Genomic DNA, 25,021 nt, shown 5'->3' on the forward strand with positions numbered 1-25,021 from the left:
AATACACATTTTCCAACATGAATATATTAAGGTGATCTTAAAGGGTACAATGTGACTTGAGGGGGTACAATGTAGTAAAAGAGTGAATTTGATCTTGCAAGCAACTACTGGCATCCCACACGATGGGAGAAATTTTAAGAGATATACAGATAGACTTTAAAGAGATTTTACATTTCATAACTAAATCAAAGCATGGTTTCTACATAAAACAATTAGTGGCACAATTTCAGACTTTTGTTAGAATGAAGCACAGTCAATTTCAAATATATTAGTTAACAATAACAAAGAAATTCAATTTTTTTTTTTGTGGGGGGGGGGGGGGGGGGGGGGGTTGTTATAAGCAAAATTCAAGAAGAATATAGTAACATAATCAAGAAAGTTGTCTAATTCCTGCTTATCAATCATGTGACTGATACACATCATTCCATTCATGGACTATATACCAATCTGCCAGTATTTTGAGTATCACCACTATCCTTCATTTTGAGCTCATTGGTTGAGTATCACCAATCCCGAATGTTCACAACTGATCCACCGTCCGCACCTCCTACATTCATTCCCAAAAATTGAAGTCAACGTCATGGTATCTCCACATCTTTCCCTTTTCGGTGCTGCACCTCAAGTCTTCAAGGTCTTCACTTGGATGGCTTGGTGCCTCTATCCTGGCTTTTCATTGTTTTCTCCGAGGGGCCTTTATCAATTTGCGGGTGCATCTTCAAGCAATCAGGAAAGTTGCAGAGTACATCAATGTGAGCAGATAAAGGAAGTATCTAAATGCCTCCAGGGACCTCAATTAAGTCCTTTTCAAACAATACAGTAGTGTACACCAATGAGGATCAGGTTAAGAAGATTATAATTAGCACTTTTATCTTATTTTCCATAATTTTCATATCTATCCCCAATATCTGAATTTGGTGTTGTTAAAGGCATCAAGTTGGTTGAAAACACTTGATCTTTTCCATCACCAACACAATGCAGTTCTTCGCAAGTAATAACAATTTGCAAATAAGATTTTGCCAAGTAAAAACGCTCCAACATCTAGGCTGGAGTAGAATAAATTCCAAGCAAATTAATTAACATCGTAAACTGCATTGATACAACCAATTCAACTGGCATTTAGTGCCCCCATTTCCAAATCGTTCAATTCATCATCTCTCTCACACTACCTTGAGCTAAGTTAAAGTCTTCTTTTTCCTATCACAAATGAAAATTGTTAATACCATTATCATCAAGATAGTCGCATACTCATTCAAGACCTTTTGGATGCCCTCTAGATACCCAAAAAAAAATCAGTTGTAAACACCATCAACTGATGTTCCTACCCAAGAAACCATATATTAGATAATATTTTCTGAATTCTCACTATAATAACTCTACAGAGAAGTCTCCTAACAAATCCTATCAACCCAGAAAAACCCCAAAAACATAAGTGATTGTTTGAAAGGACTTCACAGGATTTGATTTCCTTGAATATATTAGCCTATTCTATGTACACCATTTTTTCTTGAACCCTACTTGCTGTAAGAACTTGAGATGTTACATTCTGAATTTTTTAATTTTCTACATCAATAGCGGGTGAAATTCTAACTTTAAAACTTTGATTTGTCAAAAAATAAAATTATTGCAATGCTGAATGGATGCAAAAGTATATTGAGAGAGTATAAAGCTCAGTAAGGTTGCAGGAACCCTAGCCCCCAAAAATTCAAGAAAAATTATATGGCCCGTGATGACCATGCTCTAATAGCTTCAACTCATCCATATTCATTTTTGGTCTAAAGCTGCCATTACTGTGTCTTACATGTTCTACTAATTACATATAATATAACTAATCTATGTTTGCAGTGAAAAGAGTAATGATATTATTGCTAGTTATGAATTGGTTATCCAAACCAAACCATTGCAGCTTTTGCAGACCAATATGACATCAAGAAGCACACCAGAGAAAAAAAGATAAAAATAAATAAATTGATAAAAGAATAAAAAGCAATCTGGGTTCTGATATTTAGCCCCATTCCTCTACTCACATCACATGCATTGGAAATTATACAGAAATAATCAGGAATCAGAATTGGAGAAAGAAAGAGAGGAAAAGGTGGAAATAACATTGGAGGAAACTGATAGATGAGGAAACAAAATTGACAGAAAAGACACACCCCGTGGGAGAGAACTCAGTTTCCTTGTGTTGCTGGCTCACGTCACAATCCATCCATTGTACCGCTGTCGGCATTGCTCCTCCTCCCTCCCTCCTCGTAGTCATCCATCCATTAGTACCTTCTCAAAGCCAAGCTGCGACTGCGATGCTTCAGTACCAGTCCCCAGAAGGAAAATTTAGAGAATAAAATGAGTTTTAAAATAAATGATAAAATAAAAAATGCACCCTTAAAATTGAGTAACGTTGTTGTCCAAATGTTGTATCAATATTTTTATTAAATTTTTTATAGGGGAGTGTTTTAGGAAAATGGTTAAAAATAATTTTTTAATTTTTTTTTTAACTGCTTTATGTGGGAGATTATATGACCTAAAATAAGTTAAAAATTGACTTTTGACTTTTAACTTTTAACTCATGTTTTCCAAAATAGGCCGAAACTTACATAGCATTTGATAGTAATATTGGTAAAACGGTTCCTCACATTTTTCCTTAAAATTTATTTAAAATACCAGTTGTTGTTATAGTTTTAAGAAAAAAAATATACACAAATTCACTTTTTAGACCCATTTTATAGACTCAATAATGTATTAAGAACATGATTGATTAATAGTTAGAGAACATTTAATTATTAACCAATTATCTTCTTAACCTATCACTAAATTTAGAAATTGGGCTCAACTTTTGAGTTTGAATTACAATATTCTTTGAAAAATTATAAATATATTTTTTTATTTAATAGAATTAATTTATAAATAAAATTTTTAACTGTCCTCCTATATAATAATAGAATTAATTAAAATATATTCTAACATCATTAAAAATATTAATTAATTTAATAATTTATTAATAATAATAATCATTTATTGTAAAATTATAAACTTTAAAAGGTGAGATGTTATTTCTAAAATTATTCTAAACTAACATTTGTAATTTTTACTAAAATAAAAATAAAGTAAAATTTTTAGTTTGGTTTGGTTTGATCTGATTTGACCTTTAGGTTTGGCGTGGCCGAAAACTCCAAAATTTAATTTTCAACTTTTTTTAGTAAACTTTTAACATTTTTCTTTTTAAACCTTTTAGATGTAATTAAAAAAAATAAAAGTATTTATAAAAAATGTAAAATAAAATTACTACAAACAAAAAAAATATGAAAATGTAAATATGGTGATTTTTTTTTCAAATTGTTTTCAAGTATTTTATTTTCATTGCAAAAAAGGGGAATTCTCAGTATCTTTTTCCTGAAGGAATAAGATCACTAGGTCACTTTTGCATTAAAAAATTGTATTGTTAATAATGTTTTATCACTTTTATAATATTTGTAAGGACAATGCGCGCCAGTAATTACAATTTTGAGGCCATTTTGTCGAATCTGAAATTTTAGATACTGTGCAAAATGTTTAAAACTTATAACCTATTGCCCATAAATTGAATGCTTATAACATGGATTGTTTAGTTGTTGATTAATATAGACATTAGGGTAGTTCAATTTGCAAGTCACATTTTAAGAAAAATATTATATGTCACTTAATTTTTATCACCGTTTTGTAACAATCTTTACATAGTCATTACCGATTAATTTCTTCATTTAACGATAATCATTAAAAAAAGTAAGGAAAACAAATAACATTTTTATTATGCACCGATAATATAAAATAATAACAAAAAACCAAGTGATATATTAATATCACTCACTTCAAAAATTAAAACAGAATTCATTTTTGAAAAGAAAAAAGTGTCGCAACTTTCAAAAATTTCAAAATATTTTGAAAAAATTGTGCTTTTTTTTTTGTTTTTTAAAATAAATTTTATCTTCTTTAGCCGTCACTCACTACTTCCAACCATCACCTACCACTGAATACTATTTTCATCTATTACCTAGTCATCCACCATCTCTGACTTTCGATCAACCAATAATGACCCTATGTTAAATTCCGATAATCTTCCTATTATCTTTGGTGATTATATTTTGACAATCTCATTATTGGTTACTAACTCCAATAATTTATCAAACATATGTTTATATGTATTTGTATTTATATTTATATTTATTTATCAAAGTAAGTCATGATGCTGTCTCCAATTTAAGCCAAGACATCTAGTTGGTCAAGTCGTATGTCAATAACTTAATTCATACGAATAACAAACAAACAGAGCGCCAACAAATTTTGAAAATGAACAACATTTTTAAAGTCATAATCCACTGGAAAAGGCTGTCATTTCATATAAAATTTTAGAGTAGAATAAAATACAAAAAAAAAAAATACAACTTTTACAGTTTGAATATAATTACACCGATTTCAAATTTAATAAAGTTAAAAAAATTAAAATTAATACAAATAATATAAAAATAAACAAATAAAATTATATATTTTAACATAAAAGTAATTTTAATATCATTTTTCTATCGATATAACTAATAAATTATTGATAAAAATAAAATTAAGTATTATATGAATTAAAATTGTTAAATTTACTGTATTTTAATGAAAAAAAATTATGAGAATGGTTTGATTGTAAAAATTGTCTAATCTAAACAAACACGTCTTTAAGATGAAACATTTGAAGGATGACACACCATTGATTGAGGGAGTAGTAGCGTGTCTATCGCCATTTCCAAGTCCCATTTGCAATAATACGTCAGAGCCTCTCATTTTCAGACATTTTCGTCTCTAACTTTCTAGCATGCACTCTCCATTTTTCAATTCCATGCTTTCTACTTGAACGTCTTGTGATGTTGATCCATCAATGTCACTTTCCCATATTATTATTATTATTATTATACATATATAATGCTTACACAATCAAACAAAACAATGTGTGACTTTCACTATGTTTTTTTATTAAAGTTGTTGAATTTTCGATTTTATTTTTTAACCAAAAGGGAACTTATATTTTTGGCTTCTTTCAAAGAAATTTCTAGCTTTGTTTATAGTGGGATTTAAAATTCGACCTTATCAGCTTCTACTCATTCAATAAAAATTGTAAAATATTGAGTTTCCCTTATTTTTTCTTTTTTTTGTTATACAAAATATTAATAAATCTCTTTCAATCATCATGTAAACTGTCACAAATTCTCGTCTCAAAGTAGGCTCCGTTCTAGGATTGTGTATATCATTCAATTCGTTAAAATCACACTAATTCGTACCGATTTGTCTACTAAATACGAATTAAACTTTGAAATTTATAACCCGTTTTCGAAACCACCCTATTCTACTATAGTTAATATATATATATATATATATATTTTTAACTTTTAATGAAATCTTAAAATAAAAAGAAGTGCAAGAGAGATTTAAAATTAATAGTTATATCTATAAAAAATATTATGTAAAATTAGTTTATGTTATATATATAAAAAATATTTTGTAAATTAATATTAAATATTATGTAAATGTTTGATAATTGTTTTAAATTATTCAATTGGCTAACAAATTGAAACCACTTCAATCTGTTCAAATTGTGATTTGATTATTTATCAATTCACCATTCACAATTTCGCATATAATTTTATTCTCAAACTATTCCAATTCCACCCTATCTATGAATTGATATCCCTTTTTATAAGCCACCAAAATCAAGTAGAATTAAAGAACAGGAAACAAAAGCAATTTATAAAAACAAAACTGAAGAAGAAATATACCACATCAACATCCTGTATATATATATATATATATATTGTACAACTTCCCAAAACTATATACATAGAGTGATGTTATATACAAATGACATATACAACTTCTACAAATGTAGCAGCCATTGTCACCCATGTCAGTCATATCAAATGATGAATAACGCCTTTACAGTTTGATAGGTTGTTCTTTGAATGTTTTTGGAGTGTTATGGTTTTTGGATGTCAATTCGGATGGGTCGCATTCATAACAGGTGGCCACATGTGTACTATAATTTGTTCGTTTCTCATTTTATCTCTGGCCAAAATATGCAGTGGTATCCTTTTTCCAACTGACAATCTAATCCCATTATTTAGGCTTTGTTTGTGCAGTTAGGTGGTTTTTTAATTTTTTAATTATTTTAATTTAGGATTAAAAATTCCGTATGAGTTAAATATTTTGACTTTTTAATTTTTTGTAAAAAAAAAAATAAATAATTATAATTTTAATGTGATATTTATTTTATTAACTTTTTAATCTATTTTATTTTTTTGTAACTATTTTAACTAAAAAACCTCCAAACAAGAGTATAAATTTGGCCTAATCCAGCCCAACCCATGTTGGGCCGTGCGAATTCCTATCAAATTCGAGTTAGACCACTGGCCAAAAAATTAGATCCAAGTCGCATAGAATATTCGGTTCTTGGGCGAATCAAACTTGGGCGGGACTGAACAATTTTTTTCACCAAAATTTTATTGTTTTCATCAAAAATGATACTGAGCATCGAGCGGGCAGGGCCGGGCCTCAGGTCGAGCTTTGAGTGGGCTTATAGCGAGCCGATGAGTTGGGTCGAGCTTCAAATGACAGTCCAAGCCCAGGGTCTTGAACTGGGCTCGAGCTTGGGCCTAATCAGACCAGGCTCACCTCGAGTAGCGGACAATTTTTGCATCCAAACCCAACATGCCTAACAAGGGCTTAGCAATTTTAATAACTCATTAATATTTCGTTTGTTTTGGTATTACATTATTTTTTTAATAATAAATATTGTTGCCATAATTTTTTTTAATTGCATCATTAATGAGAGGGAGATTTATAATCTGGCTTTGGGCCGTGGTAGAAGCCAAACAGAAGATGGCCGAGCACATTTGGGCCGAGCTAACTTAGGCCTATGTAGAGGTGGTTTTGCTCGGTCGAGGTCCAGGACCAAGTTAGGGCCGAGCTACTTGGGCTTGTCTGCGTCCAGAATCGGTCTTGATCGACCGAGGGTCAAGCCCCATGTATGGGCCGAGCTTACTCGGCCGAGTTGGTCACCTACCAACCCGGGTTCCATGGTTCGCACGTTTAGCTCGGCAGAAAGGCTTTTTGTTTGTCGGCTCGACCTGTCTGGAACTCTACTCTACCAGAATACTACTGAGCTCGGTTGTTATGGAGCTCGGCGAGTGGACACTGGGACTCGTTGTGCAGCCCGGTCGTGTGAAGCCGAGGTGATGTCGCCGGACTGCCGAGTTCCTGGTAATGTTGTCTGGCGGTTTGGTTAGGTGGTGTTCGCTGGATTTGTGCTAACAGATGGGAGAGCAGCTCCATGTGTCAAGAGACCAATGGGTGCAGAGTTGAGCGCAGAAAGTATATAAGCATGACTGCGCCCCCCATGTTGGGGATGGAACATCATTTGGTGGGAGAAACCTAAACACTCAACTCTCTTCCTCTCTCTCTTTATCTTTGAGTGTATGCTAACTTGACCGTCGGAGGGGTTTTTCGGCAACACACTGTCGGTAGCTCACCGCTGTTGTATTCTCAGGTCGATCGGATAGATTTGGAGCTTGGACGAAAGGAGTACAGACAACAACGAATATATTTTCCCTGTACAATTAAGATTATTATATTAATGCTTGAATTAGTTATAGTGTGGCAGCAATAACCACAATAGATAGAGATAGAGGTGGAGATGGTGGTAGAAGTAATTGTGGTGATGATAATGGTGATAGTTGTAATAGTGATGTGCTCACAGTAGCAGTGGAAACAACAATAGTACGATATCATAAAATTTATCCATAAAAACATTATTAGAAGAAAAAAAATATGTGATTTTGATTTATTTCAAGCGTGAGTGATATATAGTACAATAATTTAATGAGAAATGCCTAATTGGTTGAATTTTTTTTTATTTTTTTGTTTTAGTCTTGAGAGCACAGCCCCCTACGTGGAGCTGGGGGTGCTGGGTGTCATCCCCCATTGGGGTCCCAGCATGGATGTGATTTAATTTAGACCACACATCACTTTTTAAAAAATAATAAAATAAAATTCTTACCATTTTTTTATGATTCTCAAAACTTTTGGTGATAAAAGTGATTGTGATGACAGTGTGACATTAGTAAAAATTTTAATATAGAAAGTAAAAATATTTTTGCCAAATAAACTAGTTTTAGTTGACCATAAAAAATATTTTTTATTTTTATTATAGGGTAAATTACAAATACGCCCTATCCGGTTTGCTTAAAGTATAAATTATCCATTGTAATTTGAAAAATTGCAAATATCTCATCGTTAAAATTTTTTATTTAACAGAATTAACAAAAAAAAAAAGAAATTCATAATTGCTCTCCTATATAATAATAAAATTGCCTAAATTATTAATTGAAACATATTTATAACATCATTAAAAACTGTTAATTGACTTGATGATTTATTAATAAAATTGACGATTTGTTATAAAATTAGAAACCTGAATGGATGAAATGTAATTTCCAGAACCACATGGGGCGATTTGTATTTTAGGCATTGTTTGGCATTGGCTTGTTTTATCCTAAAAATAAAAAAGTCACTAAAAAAACAAAAAAACCAACAACTTATATATCAAAAAGTCAAAGATTTCAATTTCTCTCTACTTTTTGCACATTTTTTCATAAAAAATCAAAAATTCATCCTAAACGTACTTGTTTTTTTTTAATATCATATTTTAGTAAAATAAAACTAAAAAACTATTAAAAAAATCTGTTCCCAAATGAGGTCTTAATCAAACCTTTAGAGGTATATTTGTAATTTACACTTTATTATATTAAACCTCAAAAAAATACAAATACAAAATATTTTTTTATAAAATTATAATTCGATAAAGTTGTAGTCGTAACTTCAAACACATCAATTCACACGAACATCACCGATATCTACCCTTCCATTTTTCTTCCAAAGATGATGTGTTTGTTGAACCTTGAAGAAGACAATAATTTCAAATCAATCAATGTAATGCTTTTCAAATTTTTTTATTTTTTCCACGGGGTTGCTTTCAAAAACACCTTCAGAGAATAATTTTAAAAACAAAATCAACAGCAATAAGGGCCTACCTCACATCACCATCAAAAACCCATATCGATATGGATGGTTTATTTGTATATAAAAATATTATTGTGGAAAGTTTCATAGATGGAGAACTCTAATTTTTACAGCACTAGGAAGGGCAAGACATGTGAGGCTGACTATTGAGTGTTAATGTGCTCTTCTTAAAGTATGTTGAGAGTGACCAATCAAATTGGGAATCCCAAATCAAGGAGTACAATAGTACATCAATGGTGAATAGGTGGGCGATGATGATCCATTTCTTCAAAGTTGATGAATCAGTTCATGTTGAATGTTTTAACCTTTTGATTGATCGTCGATGTGTGATGAATCTCACGGTTGTGATCATTTTCTAAAGTTTTTGCTTTTTTAAAACATGTGTTGTGATTTCTTGAATTTGAGGAATACTTATATCAAGTTTGAAAGTTGATCAAAGATTGCCGTTTGGGAAGTGGGTTGGCTTTTTGGCTTTTTGACTTTTTTGGCTATTTTAGCCTAGGCTTAAAAGCTTGGTTTGGGAAGGGCTTTTTAGCTTTTTTGAGTTTTTTTGTGAGAGAAGAATGTAATGATTATGGGTTGGATGTGATATTTTGTTTGTTATGGCTAAAATAGCCTATTTTGTTTTTTGTGGTTAAAATAACCAAAAAAGCTCAAACCATGGCTTTCCAAACGAAGCCTTATTTGAATTTACGGAATTGAAATAGGATATTTATATAGTTTTCTTATGGCATTTAGTTGTGGGTAGTTCTTTTATGGGGTTTTTTTTTTAAGGTCCTTGATCTTATGATTTTATAGCATAAAGGACATCAAATATTTTTATGATGTCTAAGGTCCATCAACAATATTTCATAATGTCTAAGGTCCCTCAACCTTGATCCAGAGAAATTTCAGTCCAGAGAAAATTGGTCCAAAGAAATTTCAGTCCAGAGAAAATTGGTCCAGAGAAATTTCAGTCCAGAGAAAATTAGTGCAGAGAAATTTCAGTCCAGAGAAAATTGGTCCAGAGAAATTTCAGTCCAAATTTCTCTGGAAAATCTAGAATTTCTCTGGTTTCAACCTAGAGAAAATTCAATTCAAAAACCAGAGAATTTCTCTGGTTTCAACTTCAAATGAAAAAAAAAAAATTCAATTCACAATTTGGAACCTCGAATGCTTAATTTGAAACCCAGAGAATTTCTCTGGACTAGCATTGCTATTGCTTGTGGTGAACCCAACACAACTGCAATTGTTCCAGCACTTTTCCATACAATCGCTAATGCTTAAGCCCGAATTATCGTCACGGTCACTGGATTCGGCCGAGTTGGAAGTGAAGGCTCGGAGCAATAATGAGATGAAAAGGACTTTTACTTGACTACTTTGCCTCTTGTAGAACACAGAGATGCTGAGGTTTTGAACTCCAGGTTTATCTTCTTGTTCGACATCTTCATCAACCTCTATATCAGTAACTAAACAGCACAAAATGCTGCACAAACTTTATTACCAAGAAACAACAACAATACCAAAAGCATACATATACAAGAACACATCATTTGTGTAGTTGACAGATATAATACAAGCTGTAGAAGGGGAAATTGAATCAATTAGACTCAACTAGTCAGAGAAAATTCGATCTAGAGACTCTAGACGAATTTTCTCTGGACTTCACAGAGAAATTCTAGTTTACAGAGATTTTCTCTGGTCCAATTTTCTCTGGACTTCACAGAGAAATTCTAGTTTACAGAGATTTTCTCTGGTCCAATTTTCTCTGAACTTCACATTTCACAGAGAATTTCTCTGCTCCAATTTTCTCTGAACTTCACATTTCACAGAGAATTTCTCTGGTCGAATTTTCTCTGGACATCACAGAGAAATTCCTCTTCCATTTCTTGTTCTTTTGCATCTTGCTTCCCAGATTAATCATCACACTTGTTCATTGTAAGGTGCAAATCTAAAGCATTAGGGACAGAAGAGTAGGCAAAGTGTATGAAATAGACTGTAAAAGCTTGACGGAATAGTAGGGAAAACAGGGGATGACGAATTAAAATGAAATTGAAGGGGTTCAAGAACTTGAAACCCTAGAATGAGAAAGTGTATGAAAGAGGAGGAGGAAGAGGAACCTCGTTGATTATCGCCCTACATGTCCACAATTCCACTTCTTGGAGACCAATTAAGCATTCGACGAACGATGAGAGTGATGATTCATCGCCGATTGCATAGCAGCTTTGCAATTGGAGTTTCTTGAGCTGTTTACAACTCCTCCAGAGCCAACTGAGGCCGTAATCGCAGTGTTGAATCCCGGACAAACCTAGGGTTTCTAATTGAAGTTTGGTTTCGGAGTTTCCGATCATTGAATCGGTCAAATTGAGTTTGTGTAAATCGAATTGTCCAGTGTTGAAGACGATCGAGAGGTCTTTAAGTGAGTGGAAAGAGATGAGCCAGTGAAACTTTCATCTGATATATGTTTAGGGACCTTAGACATCAAAAAATAATTTTGTGGATCTCTTCCATTATGAAAAGTGGAAGAGGGACCCTAGACCGATTTTCCCTTCTTTTATTTATTTATTTTTAAATTATACTACATTTTAACAATGAACAATTTTATATATAAAAATCTTGAATTGAAAAAAAAAATATTAAAATGCTATATGTAATGGCAAAAAATTAATGGAAAATCCCATGGTATGTTCCATTTAAAACTGTAAACTTGAAGTCCATTGTATAAATTGTTTTGAAAAACTTAAGTAATTAATTAAAAAAAGGTACATTTTTTAGATTTCAACAAAAATTTAAACTGTGTTTTCCTTTATTTTTAGGTGGTTACTTATTGCAAACATTACTTTTCAAGATTTTCTGTAGAAAATAGTGTAACTACTGGATTAAGTACTCATTAATGAAATGAACAATGCTATATAATACATAATCTCTCATTTATTATTTCATTTTGTCACTCAGCATAAAGCAATGGAGTACTCATTAATCGAGAAAAGGCTCTTATAGATTTATTTTTATATTTTTTTCCACAAATAAAAAGTGAAAAAAATACAAATTTTAACATTAATATTTTCAAAATTTAAAATTAAAATAGAAATATCATTCGATTCGTCGATTCTCAACGAAAGAAATAAGCAAACTTTATTCATTGAATGACAAATGGGGAAATCATGGAAAATTACAATCCCAATTGTGAAATAGTGCACCTAAACATCTGCATTGATGTTATTTTTCGACTGAAAGACTGATAGCTAACTATCGACGCTTTGGATTATTTGGACACATACAAGATCAAGTTAGTAAGGATTAAAATATCTCTTAATTTCTATGATGGGAGCCCTTTTTCAATCTGTATAAATAGACTATTATATTTGTACATATATAATAAAGGGCAAATTACATATACACCCCTCGAGGTTTGGCTAAATTACAGATACCCCCCTGAGGTTTCGAAAATTACATCCCGCCCCTGAGGTTTGTATTTTCATAACAATTTGCCCCCTGAGGTTTATATTTCATAACAAATTACCCCCTAATTTCTTATGCAAATATAGCATTCAGGGGGGAATTCGTAATTTCTTAAACCTCAGGGGGCATCTGTAATTTAGCCAAACCTCGAGGGGTGTATATGTAATTTGCCCTATAATAAAGGATAGCATTCAATCTTAGCCTCCGTTTGGCAAGTTGGTTTATGAGTTTTTTTTTGCTGTTTTAGTCACAAAAGATAAAATAGGTTATTTTAACCATAACAAATAAAATATCACATCCAACCCATAATCATTACATTTTTCTCTCACAAAAAAAGTCAAAAAAGCCATAAAGCCAAAAAGTCTTTTCTAAATCAAGTTTTTTAGCCCAGGCTAAAATAGTCAAAAAAGTCAAAAAGCCAACCCACTTCCCAAACGAAGCCTAGTGTCCAAGTTATTGAAAAAGGGTTGTGGTTCGTTCTATAAATATTTTTTCCTCTGTCTATAATTACCCTTCTTCATAAATATTTGTTGAGCAATGATACATAGCTCTAATTCAAGAGCTCTAAATAGAACTCTAGTGAGTTGGCAAGTTAAAAGAAGATGAAAAGCACCAATAGAAATTAACAATAATTATACATGGGCTAGTGCCACATAATTAGAGCTCTTATTTTAAAGCTACCAAATAGTTTTGATATTTGTTTCATGAATTGATAGAGCGAACATTTTTATAAAAACTAATCATCAAAACATAAAATTTCAATTGAAAAGCACAATTGAATTTCAGAAGGGAGACATTTTGATTTCAGATAAAATGAAAAGGATAATTACAAATATACCTCTTAAAAAATGAATTGTCTGTTGCAATTTTTAAAATGACAATCTGAATTTTTTAATTTCATAAAAAATGACTCATTTTATTAATGATTCATTAAGTTAATTAACATTTTCTAATAATATCAAAAATTCATTTCAATTAATAATTTAAATAATTTTATTACTGTATAAAAAAGTAGTTACAAAATTTTTTTCCCAGTTAATTCCATTAAATAAAAAATTATGACAAAAAAAATATTTATAATTTTTTAAAATATGAGTGGCAGTATGTATTTTAAGAAAATCCAAGGCGTCTATTTGTAATTTATTGCCCCAAATGAAAAATAATAATAAATTTAATTTGAGAAAACGGAATTGTTTTATTTATTGAGCAGTAGTAATGACCAAAACGGCACCGTTTCCAATGCCTGCATCAATCGAGATTGACCTGACCCCGAAACCATCTCACCTTGTCTTTCTTTCATTGGGCGCTTCGCGTAGCATAGCATACCATCCCCAAACCAAACCAAACCCCATCTCCGTTTTTCGCTCTCGCTCTTGCTCTCGCTCTGTCTCTCTCCGCAAAATCTCGATTCGCTCGAAACCCGGCCCCGAATCTCTCGATTTCCCTAACCCAATCTCCCCCATCTCTCTCTCTGAGATCCAATAATAATCGAATTTTCCGTCAAATTCTGTCGGATGATTTCACATCCCAAGCCCTAGTTCTTCAGTTCCGGTGATTAATTCATCTAATTTTGAGGCTGTCTCTTCATCGAAGCTTTGTAACCATCTCGAATTTCAAATTTCCAGAGCCTAGGGTTTTGTACTTGAAGGGGGATCGAAATTATTAGGGATTGATGTTTATCGTGAGGGACGAAAGCTCGACGACCGATACAGATACCGGCGATGATGGACGGCTATTATGCATGGACGGGAAGGTGAGCGCAGGATACACCGCCGGCACATGTGGTCTGTCCCCGCTCCCTCCACGTCGTCTGTAGCTGTTTCCGATTCCGTTGCTGCGATTACCTCCGATTCTCTCTCCAAAGTATATATACATATATATCTGTTAAATAAATATATTACTATTGAAATCTTTTTTGTATACATGTTGTTGGGTTTGTTTTTCTTTCTCTTTAGATGCCCTTGATGCTGATGAAATTAAATGATTTCTTATTTTTGCGAATACCCTATGTTTATAATTTTTGGGTTTGGGTTTGGGTTTGGGTTTGTGGAAGGGAAAAGGGGGAACAAAAATTGTGTTCTGGGTGTGGATTTCTTAATTTTTTGTGTTGGCTTTGGGCTAATAATGAAAGATTAGGTTGTTTTCTTTATTATCTTTATGTACATTAACTCGTTTCTATTCACATGTGGATTGCCGATTCTTTGAGCCTTATTAGTTGCTGGATTGGGCAGTTTTCCACATTTTATATTTACCAAAGTTTTCCAGTTTTTAGGACTCTAGGCTGTTAAATGCATTCGCTACAGGTTCCTTTATTTATTAGGATTGGTATAGATGGTGAAATGTTGATTATTGAGAAAACCCGTCTTTGAAATTACTTTCACGAAACAAATTAACAGTATGGTTCTGGTTAAGATTGCATTGTTAATGCGCAGGAAGTTATTGAGTGAATTTTGTTTTTATTTAAGAAATAATATGCTTGTCTAGATTGAATTTAATTATCGAACTTAAATTTTTAGTGGTAATTCTCAATGCTTATGCCTTTGCCTTTTTATCTTGGCTGAATTTCTCTTCCGGAGATTTCTATTTTGCAACTCTATTGTTTTTCCCTTGACATATTTTTTGTTGGGTATTTGCCCCAAGTTGGAGGGACATACATTTCCTGCACCAATCTGGGATGTGAAAATTTTCAATTTGTTTGTGCCATAAACTTAGGAGTATTCTTCGCTCATGCTTTGCTTTCTTGTAGGATGGACGCAAGATTTGTGTTGGTGATTGTGCTCTTTTCAAGCCGCCCCAAGACACCCCACCTTTCATTGGAATAATTCGTAGGTTAATATTAGGGAAAGAGGAGAATTTAAGCTTATCTGTGAATTGGCTCTACCGACCTGCTGATGTAAAGCTTGGAAAAGGTACCTTGCTAGAACCTGCACCCAACGAGGTCTTTTACTCCTTCCACAAGGATGAGATACCTGCTGCATCGTTACTCCATCCGTGTAAAGTCGCATTCCTTCCTAAAGGTGTTGAACTTCCTTCAGGGATATCCTCATTTGTGTGCAGACGTGTGTATGATATTGAGAACAAGTGTTTATGGTGGCTAACTGATCAAGATTATATTAATGTGAGTATTGTGATTTTTTGTGATATGTATCTGGTGGTTCGTTCATAAGTATTCTCTTGATTATATCTGTAGTCTTGTTTTGGACACAGGAACGGCAGGAAGAAGTAGATAAGCTATTAGACAAGACGCGACTAGAAATGTATGGAGCAGTGCAATCTGGAGGCCGGTCTCCAAAGCGCTTGAATGGTCCAACAGGAACACTGCAGTCAAGGCCTGGTTCAGAAAGTGTTCAGAACAGTAGCTCGCCCTTACCTTCTCAAGTTAAGGGAAAGAAGAGGGATCGGGCTGATCAAGGCTCTGATCCTGTCAAACGAGAGCGTGTCTCCAGAGCAGATGATACTGATTCTGGTCAGTTTAGACCAGAACACTTATTAAAGTCTGAGATTGCTAAAATAACTGACAAAGGTGGGCTTGTAGATTTTGAAGGGGTTGAGAGATTAGTGCAACTCATACAACCTGACAGTGCCGAGAAGAAAATAGATTTGACTTGTCGAAGAATGCTGGTTGATGTGATAGCTGATACAGACAGGTTTGATTGCCTTGGATGGTTTGTACAACTTAGGGGTTTGTCAGTGCTGGATGAATGGCTGCAAGAGGTTCACAAGGGGAAGATTGGTGATGGTAGTAGCCCCAAGGAAAGCGATAAATCTGCTGAGGAATTTCTGTTGGTTTTACTTCGTGCATTGGACAAGCTGCCTGTGAATCTACATGCACTACAGACTTGTAATGTTGGTAAATCAGTGAATCACTTGCGAAGTCATAAAAATTCTGAGATTCAGAAGAAAGCTAGGACTTTAGTTGACACATGGAAGAAACGTGTTGAAGCTGAAATGAATATGATTGATGCCAAGACGGGATCGACTCGTGGTGGTTCATGGCCATCCAAGTCAGTGCTTTCAGATGTTTCTCATGTGGGGAACCGGCGTAATGGAGGACCCTCCGAGGTTAGTGTGAAGAGCTCTACCTTACAATCTTCTACTTGTAAAATACCACCTATTAAGCTTGGTTCTGGCGAAACTGTTGCCAAGAATGTGTCGACATCTCCTTGCTCAACAAAATCGGCAGCATCAGTGAGCTTTTCCAGTGGTGCTAGCGCAAAGGATCCAAATTCGGCGAATTTAATTGGTGGATCCTCAGATATGCATCTGTCAACAATTAAGGAGGAGAAGAGCAGCAGTTCCAGTCAGTCTCAGAACAATAGCCAATCTTGTTCGAGTGATCACGCAAAGATGGGGGTTTCTTCTTGCAGGGAAGATGCACGGAGTTCTACTGCTGGGTCAGTGAGTGTGAGTAAGATTTCTGGCAGCACTCCTCGCAACCGGAAATCAAGCAATGGTCTTCAGGGGTCAGCTATATCAGGGGTTCAAAAGGAAACAAGTTATGGAAAATCTGGTTTCTTTAGTAGGAACTTGGCTTCTGAAAAGGTGTCACCTACTAGGGGTACTTATGAAAGAGTTGCTGATGTGCCCAATGTGGATCATCAGCGACTGATTGTCAGGTTGCCAAACACTGGTCGAAGTCCTGCACGAAATGCCAATGGAGGTTCTTTTGAAGATCCTGCTGCTACATTAAGCAAGGCTTCTCCTCCAGCACAGCCTGAAAAACTTGATCATCTTGATAGGAAAGTAAAGGGAAAAAGTGATGCCGTACAAGCTGGCAGTGCATCAAACATTAACATGGATTTATTTCAGGGTGGAGATGGGTTAGTCAGGTCTGATGAAGGTAATGTGTCGACCCCCAGTGCTATTTGTAATGAATGGAGCAGGACTGCTGATGATGGTGGGAAGCTGATGGAAGCATCTAAAGTTATTGGTTCATCATCTGGGGTTACGCCCAAACCAGGGAAATCCTATGATGCTTCTTTCAGCTCTATGAATGCTTTGATTGAAAGCTGTGTCAAGTTCTCTGAAGCTAGTACAACTGCCTCAGGTGGGGATGATATTGGGATGAATCTGCTTGCTAGTGTGGCTGCTGGAGAGATGTCCAGATCTGATGTCTCGCCATTGGGTTCTCCTGGAAGAAATTCACCTGTACCAGAGGAATCTTGCTCTGGAAATGACGTGAAATCAAGACACTTGGATGAGGATACAGCTCGAACTGAGGATCTAAACACTGGTGAGGCAAATGGTGATGCTATACTGAAGCAAGGTAATTCTGTTGATTCTTTGCATGTTAAGAATGAATCCCCACATGATGCTATGCCTATGTCAACAAACTTTTCTGAAGATGGCAAGGAATCCTTGTGTGGCTGTGAAGAGAAGACGGGGGAGTGCAGTGGCCAATTGAATTCTTCCATTAGTTTGCAACAAAATGCATATGGCTTGCACATGAAACGTGATGGGAAGCCTGTTCAAGTAATTGATGCTTCATTAGCTATCTCTTCTGAACATGCTACAAAAGAGGGTGATGTGGAGAATGAAGGAACTGACCAGAAGTCAGGTGCTCTCCGGGCGATAATGAACAGTGTTTCGACTTCCAAAGTTAAAGCAAGGAGTCTCTTGTCTGATGAAGATAAGAAGAACTATCATGCAGATGAACAAATTGTTGAGAGCAGTACATTATTAGATCCAGAAGCAGCTACTAGTGTAAAAGTTGAGAAACAAGGTAATGCAGAATCACCTTCTTGCTCGTCTTCAGAAATGTGCAGGGAGGACAAGAGTGCTTTGCCTAGGGAGTCAGGCTGTGGCATCTTAACTGAGCAGAAGCTACCTGTTACAGCAAAGATTCTCCAAGAGTCAGGTGGAAAAAGTGAGGGTTCTGTACTACCTTCTGGTTCTGTTAATGTTTTGGGCATGGAGTCAAAGGCTGAGAAGGCTATTGATATGAAGGCAGCAAGTCAGACTGAGCAGAGCGAGAAACCAAATATTGACTTGAGTTCAACCATTACACATCAAAATGAGGAAAGTTGCAAGGAGAAGTCAGAAAGAAAAGAGGTTCTTGATCATTGTCCTGATGGATCCATTTCCCATGCGGAGCCTCCCACAATCCCTGTGCAACAAACAGAGGAGTGCATCAAATCTAATGCAGGCAAGTTAGATGGAATTGAAGCTGGTGGGACAGGTGAACGTGCTTCCAGTGTGAATGCTTCTGGATCCGTGTCAGGATCAGATGCGGTTGTAAAGCTAGACTTCGATCTGAATGAAGGTTTTCCCGTTGATGATGGGTGCCAAGGGGAGTTTGTTAAGTCATCAGTTCCTGGAAATTTATCCACTGTACATCTGCCTTGCCCATTACCCTTTCCTATTTCTTCCATGTCTGCAAGCTTTCCTGCTTCAATTACTGTTGCCTCTGCTGCCAAAGGATCATTTCGCCCTCCTGAAAACCCATTGAGAAGTAAAGGGGAACTTGGATGGAAAGGATCAGCTGCTACCAGCGCATTCCGGCCGGCGGAACCCAGAAAGGTTTTGGAGATGCCACTCAGTGCAACTGGTTCCCCTCCCGTTGATAACATAACGAGTAAGCGAGGGCGCTCTCCTCTTGACTTTGACCTGAATGTGCCGGATCAGAGAGTTCTTGAGGACGTGGCTTTTCAGTATTCTGCACGGGTTACTTGTTTGGAATCTGGGCCTACTGATCGGCATGGTGGTGGACTAGATCTTGATTTGAACAGAGTTGATGAGAGTCCTGATATTGGGCAGTTCTCAGTTAGCAACAGTTGTAAATTGGAAATTCCACAATTGTCCAGTAGATCATCATTATCTGGTGGATTTTCTAATGCTGAGTTGAACTCCTCAAGGGGCTTCGATTTGAACAACGGACCTGGTCCTGATGAAGGGGTCAATGAAACAGCTCCACGTGCCAAAGGGAATGTGCCATTTCTATCACCTTTGCCCTTTGTCAGAATGAATGCTACGGACCAAGGGAACTTTTCGTCATGGTTCCCACAAAACAACTCCTATTCAGCCATTGCAATCCCATCGTTTCTCCCTGGTAGAGGGGAGCAGAGTTATCCCATTGTATCTGCCACTGGGTCACAGAGGACATTGGGTCCAACTGGTATCTCGTTTGGTCCTGAATTCTACAGGGGGCCAGTGTTGTCATCCTCTCCTGCCATTCCCTTTCCTCCAGCTGGCCCATTTCAGTATTCAGGATTTCCATTTGAGACCAATTTTCCTCTGCCATCAAATTCATATTCGGGTGTCTCAACCGGATATGTGGATTCTTCATCTGTTGGGCCAGTTTGCTTCCCTGCCATTCCCTCACAGCTGGTTGGACCTTCTGGTGTAGTATCATCACACTATCCTCGACCCTACGTAATGAACCTTCCAGGTGGTACAAGTACTGTTGGTCCTGAAAGTAGAAAATGGGGAGGCCAGGCTCTAGATCTTAATACTGGTCCTGGGAATACTGATGTAGAACGTAGAGATGAGAGGTTGTCTTCAGCTTTGAGGCAGCTCCCCGTTCCTGGTTCTCAAGCCTCAGCAGATGAGCAAATAAAACTGTATCAGATGGCAAGTGGGGTTTTGAAGAGAAAGGAGCCTGATGGTGGGTGGGATGGAGATAGGATTAGCTACAAACAACCCTCATGGCAGTAGGACTACAGGGTTATGGAAAAATTTGTCAATCTTTTCAGGCCTGGTGAGCCATCTATTCAAACTTCTGTTACAGTAATTGAACTTTGATGCTGATGTAGTTTCACATTATGTATATATAGGATGCACTCCAAAATCTTGTGAAAGTGAATCTTCAAATGTGTTTTTCTTGTGACACATGTAGGCATAAAGTGCTATTTACTAGACTGGGGCTAATTCAGGAAAAGGGGCCATCAAATTACACATGATTGTAAGAATTTGAAACTGACAATGTTTTAATAGGATCCTATACATGCAAAATGAATGATGTTTAACTGTTTGCGAAGGCAAAATGGTGTGTATTTGAAAGCCATGCCAAAATGCACAAAATATTATCATTGTTTTTATGGGGGTGCATGAGTGTGCTATGCATTTAAGCCTTTGTTATTTGGCAATTGTGGGAACTGTTCCTTTACTCTCTTGCTTATTGTCTGAACATGCTTTCTCCCGTGTGTACTGTGCATTTTGTTTTTAGAAAGCAGCAGTAATGTCTCTGTTTCTAATTCTTGCAAGTATTGGGGTGACGACGTTGCTTTAGAATTTTTATCCTTGACTCGATGAACTCTTTTGCAGCTGACAAATCCTAGCAGTGTTCAACTAACTGGTCAAATTTTGGCCGTCAGACGAGAAAAAGAGCTCCTTGTCCTGAACCAATGAAGGCTGCTGGAGTCCTGGAGGAATCGTTATTGCTTGAATCTGTTCTTACATGGCAGTCATTGCTGATCAGTTCCTTGTGTAGATATGACTTTCGAAAAGAATATGTGGTGGTGGTGGCCTTGGGAAGTATGGACTTTGGGTCGGCTGGTGCACTTGAAACTCAAATCTGTATCCAATCCTTTTAGATATAAAGAGAGTATTGAGGGTCGGAACTGTCCAGGCACAGTATCTGGGTTGTATCTTCTTTTTTAATTATTCTTTTCTCTCCCCTCCCCCCCCCATCCTTTTTTTTACAATGCTTTTTAGTTGTGACTGTAGTCCTGACTACCAAATTTTGGTATTATTATTATTACCTCTTCATAATGATATTGCATGGGCCAACCAACCAACCGTCATTGTTGTCTGATATGTATTTACAATTTTTTTTTTTGTTTAAATAACATGATAAACTCAAATTTAGTCTCATTGGACAACTCTGGAACATGGGAATGAAAAATATTTGATTGGTTGCAATTTTTGGCCAAGTTATGTTCCTGAATGTGTATGGTGCTGCTGATTACACTCAAATAAGTGAGTGAAATTTTCTTGAGATGAGCTAGATAAAATGCTTGTTTTCAGCAGATGTGATCCAACAGGTTTGAGGACTTCAATTAATGCTGGAGTCGTTGGTCAATGCTAGGGTAACATGACGGGAATTCATTTTTTATTTTTCCGTAGACATGATATTGAAATGTTTGTTGCCAAGGCCAATTCTCAATCTCCTCGCTTATTTGAAGTTACACTTCCAACATGTCATGGTTAAGAGTTTGTTTGTTTGTTAGATTCTAATGTATCATTCAAAATTTTGGAAGCTCGAGTTTTCTCTGCATCAGTGAGGCAATTGGTGGTTGATGAACTGTGGGGTGATTATTTTCATAGGAGGATGGTTCCCCCCCCCCCCCCCCCCCCCAAATAAAAAATTTTATAAAAATTTAAATGGTTGAACATTCTTCAACTACCCATGTCTTTGGAATGTAGAATCATCTTAATGCTTTGTTAAGAATGTCTTAATCACATCTATAAACTAGACCTTAAAAAATTATCTATAAGAATAACTCAAACAAGCTGTCATTTGGGCAAGAGCTCAAAATCAAGGGGCCCCTCTATGGTGAAAACAAAGGTCCAAACAGCTGCTTTGAGCTAAATATTAAAATTCTGATTGACAGATGGAAGAAATTCAGAGACCTAACAAAACCTGGTATCGTAGTCCAATGAGTAGTCTTAGCCCTTGAGCTTCATTTAATTTGTCAAGAAAAGAGAACTATTTTTGCTTGCAATCTTATAACTCAATAAAATTTTATTCACTTTATCTTTCATTGATTCAAAAGTAACCCCTCACATTCAGTTACAAATCTCTCTTATTTGTCCCTTCATATATGAGACATGAAGACACCTCTTTCTTCCGATCAAGATTACAAGTTACAAAAGAGAAAAAACTTTCGCCAATAAATCCCTCGACAAACAACAGCATAACTAAACACACTGTTGGTAGCATACATGAGTGAAATATGGAAGATGCTGAAGCTATTGGCTATGAAAGTACGACAATAATAACAGTAAAATTATAAAAAATAAAACATAGAAAAAGGAAAGAAAATCATGGCAGAAAAGTATACAAATATATGATCAAACTGTAATAACAAAACACAACCATTTTAGTCCTCAAGACCTAAATCTTCGTCAACCCAACTTCTTCAGGTATTGAACACAACTGACAAAATAACAAAAAACAAAAACGAAAAGGACAGACCAGGTAGAAATTGCTTGTATTGAAGCAGAGATGTGCAAGTGCAATACGAGGTTACATGCTGCTTTAAAGGATAGGCTTTTAATTATAAGAAGAAACAAAGTTAGAAAAAGTTGGAAACCAATGGCAAATAACACAAGGGGTAAAGGACCAACGCCGGTATGCATGGTGGGCTCTTTAGTATATAATCATGTAAAAACATGTATGCCTTGGGGCATGATTGTTTCTACATTTGTTTTGTTTTGCAGTAATCTAGACGTTTCTTCCTCCTATGTCCCATTCGAATATAGCACTAATTTCCATGCAGTGAATGAATTTTGCCAATGAACAGTAATACTGTCAAGATCATGGGTTAAAGCTCACCAATACCAAACTTTAAGAGATCACCTTGTACAACAAAATTAACAAGAAACACCGGTAAATGTTCACATCTGATAAAGAACATTCTAGATGAGATTCAACAGGCATATGGGGCTAAACTAGCAATGATGTACATATATATAGAAGCTAAATCAGGATGCAATGCTGCAGGATATATTTGAACTATAAGCAAGTAAAGTGCTCCGAGGCAAAACCACAAAGGTGTAAAATTAATTTTGCCTACAATTGCTGAAATTCATCTTCCTAAGTAGTAATACCCTTTCATCTCCTCTGTTATATTAACACTTCCAGAATTGAGCTAGTTGACGCCTACTTCAGTCAAAACCAGGAAGTGGTATTCCCAACCAAATAATAGTAGGGACACAGTGGATATTGATCACACCATCCAATAACTAAACAGCAACAATGACTCTTGAACTTGACCAATAATTTTTTTTTAAAAAAAACCCTTAAGAAAATTGATTCTTGTAAGAGAATTTCTCAATCTCTACTACACCACAAGGTAAAAGGCAACAAGACATGTAAACAGTAAAGTTAAACTTCAACTGATGTCATTTTCTTGGTAATTTTCATCAGTATATGTAATGGACCAACAGGTACTTGAGACAAACAAGCACGTCATTGCTTCAAATATAACAACTTGAGTTCTCTTATATGACAGCTGTTGCTATTTGAAATTCACTTCTCTATCCTCCAGTATTACTACCAATATTCATACCACTAACATACAAAACCTTCTTCATGTGATATACAACATCTCTCTCCATTTCGGGAGAGAACATACGGTCTTTAATTTTGGAATTGCTAATGCAACCAATAGAAAGTGATTCCAAATGGCAGTTAATGCTATAATACTTTCCAAAAGTATGATGCAAAAAGAGATATCTATCATCACTACTAAAATAAAATAAATAAATAAATAAAACACATTTCCCCTTATAAATGTCTTATGAACTTCTAAATCTAACTCCACAGCCAACATCATACCATCCTAATTACGTGTCAAGCATAAGAAATTGAGAACACAACTAATGAGGAGGTAAGCGACTTGCCATATCATTTCAATCTTACCATGTATCTCATTTCAATGTATAGTTCTACCAAAATCACATTCTATATCAATCTTCATCCTACTAACCTAAAACATTTCTGAGTAAAGTATCTCTGCACAATTTTAAGTTAAAATTCACCACAAAACAGCATTATGGATATGGATACATAGCAAACATGATGGGATTCTTCCTATACATGGTACTTCTCAACCGTGTCTCCTAGGGGCACTGAAACAAGCAACTCATGAATGCTGCCAGGTTGAAGGAGTCAACAAATCGAACATGGCCCTCTTGCTTACTATCAGTTTGGTTCCTACAACCCCATGCATGTTCTAAATGCCCTTCTTTCATTCAACTAGCAATTTATCACAATTCATAAAACATAATCATATTTGAATTTTCTTCAAACAGGGCATTCTATCATTCCCCTCACATACACAGACTTAATTAAAATTTTAAAACACCATACTCCTACAAAATATTTATAAGCATTTTATACAAACAAACTCTAACCTTAAATATCCAAATTCTATGGAAAAACCTGTTTTCCTTAACAAACATGATTAACAAGCTCTTTTAAACCTAAGCTTCTAACAAGTATTTCATTTTAAAATTCTTGGAAGTGGAATTTCCACCTTTCTTTAGTTTCGTCAACCTTTCCTGGAATCTTCAATCAGGAAAATAAAAAAAATACTAGAAATGAAGAAACAATCACTTCCAGCCAATGTTTAAAAATATATGAAGCAGACAAAAAAAAATCTTAAATCCCACAGCCAGCAAATGATATATAACATAAAAATGTGCGAAAAAGAGTAATGAGACCGAATCCAAACAACAATGAGATAATCTTTCAACATTCAATAACTGTTGTACATCCATCCTTGAGAACTCCAGCAATGCTTATAGGTTGATAGAAGTCACAGACTCA

At 35.3% G+C, this 25,021-nt stretch overlaps 1 protein-coding gene and 1 long non-coding RNA gene across 5 annotated transcripts; one reads left to right on the plus strand and one right to left on the minus strand.

The window, feature by feature from the left end:
* Nucleotides 1-232: 232 nt before the first annotated feature.
* Nucleotides 233-2,337, minus strand: LOC145804860 (uncharacterized). The gene is made up of 2 exons (XR_014347485.1): nt 2,154-2,337; nt 233-713 (listed from the first exon to the last, which is right to left on the minus strand). It is a non-coding gene; the product is annotated as an uncharacterized LOC145804860 (long non-coding RNA).
* An 11,468-nt stretch (nt 2,338-13,805) lies between these two features.
* LOC114259316 (uncharacterized) lies at nt 13,806-21,263 on the plus strand. Of its 4 annotated transcripts, none has more exons than XR_014347491.1 (5): nt 13,806-14,391; nt 15,275-15,646; nt 15,719-20,224; nt 20,363-20,428; nt 20,791-21,263. XR_014347491.1 is itself a non-coding variant. In XM_082900150.1 (4 exons), the coding sequence occupies exon 3, from the start codon at nt 15,784-15,786 to the stop codon at nt 20,179-20,181; it is 4,398 nt and encodes a 1,465-aa protein (XP_082756276.1). In that variant the 5' UTR covers nt 13,806-14,391; nt 15,275-15,646; nt 15,719-15,783; the 3' UTR covers nt 20,182-20,224; nt 20,791-21,263. The 4 variants fall into 4 exon arrangements, 2 of the variants coding, with proteins under 2 accessions (XP_082756276.1, XP_082756269.1); XR_014347489.1 differs by having other exon boundaries at nt 15,736-20,224; XM_082900150.1 differs by lacking the exon at nt 20,363-20,428.
* The last annotated feature ends 3,758 nt before the right edge of the window (nt 21,264-25,021 follow it).

The sequence above is a fragment of the Camellia sinensis genome, chromosome 1 (genome assembly GCF_055761805.1).
Source record: "Camellia sinensis isolate YWXY chromosome 1, ASM5576180v1, whole genome shotgun sequence".
In the NCBI taxonomy this organism is placed as follows: domain Eukaryota; kingdom Viridiplantae; phylum Streptophyta; class Magnoliopsida; order Ericales; family Theaceae; genus Camellia; species Camellia sinensis.

Bases quoted from the DNA above. Each gene is read 5' to 3' on its own strand.
- LOC114259316 (XM_082900143.1), top strand. From the start codon at position 14,266: ATGCATGGACGGGAAGGTGAGCGCAGGATACACCGCCGGCACATGTGG. The intron at 14,392-15,274 runs GTATATATACAT...GCTTTCTTGTAG, and splicing joins CCTCCGATTCTCTCTCCAAA to GATGGACGCAAGATTTGTGT. The intron at 15,647-15,735 runs GTGAGTATTGTG...TTTTGGACACAG, and splicing joins CTGATCAAGATTATATTAAT to GAACGGCAGGAAGAAGTAGA.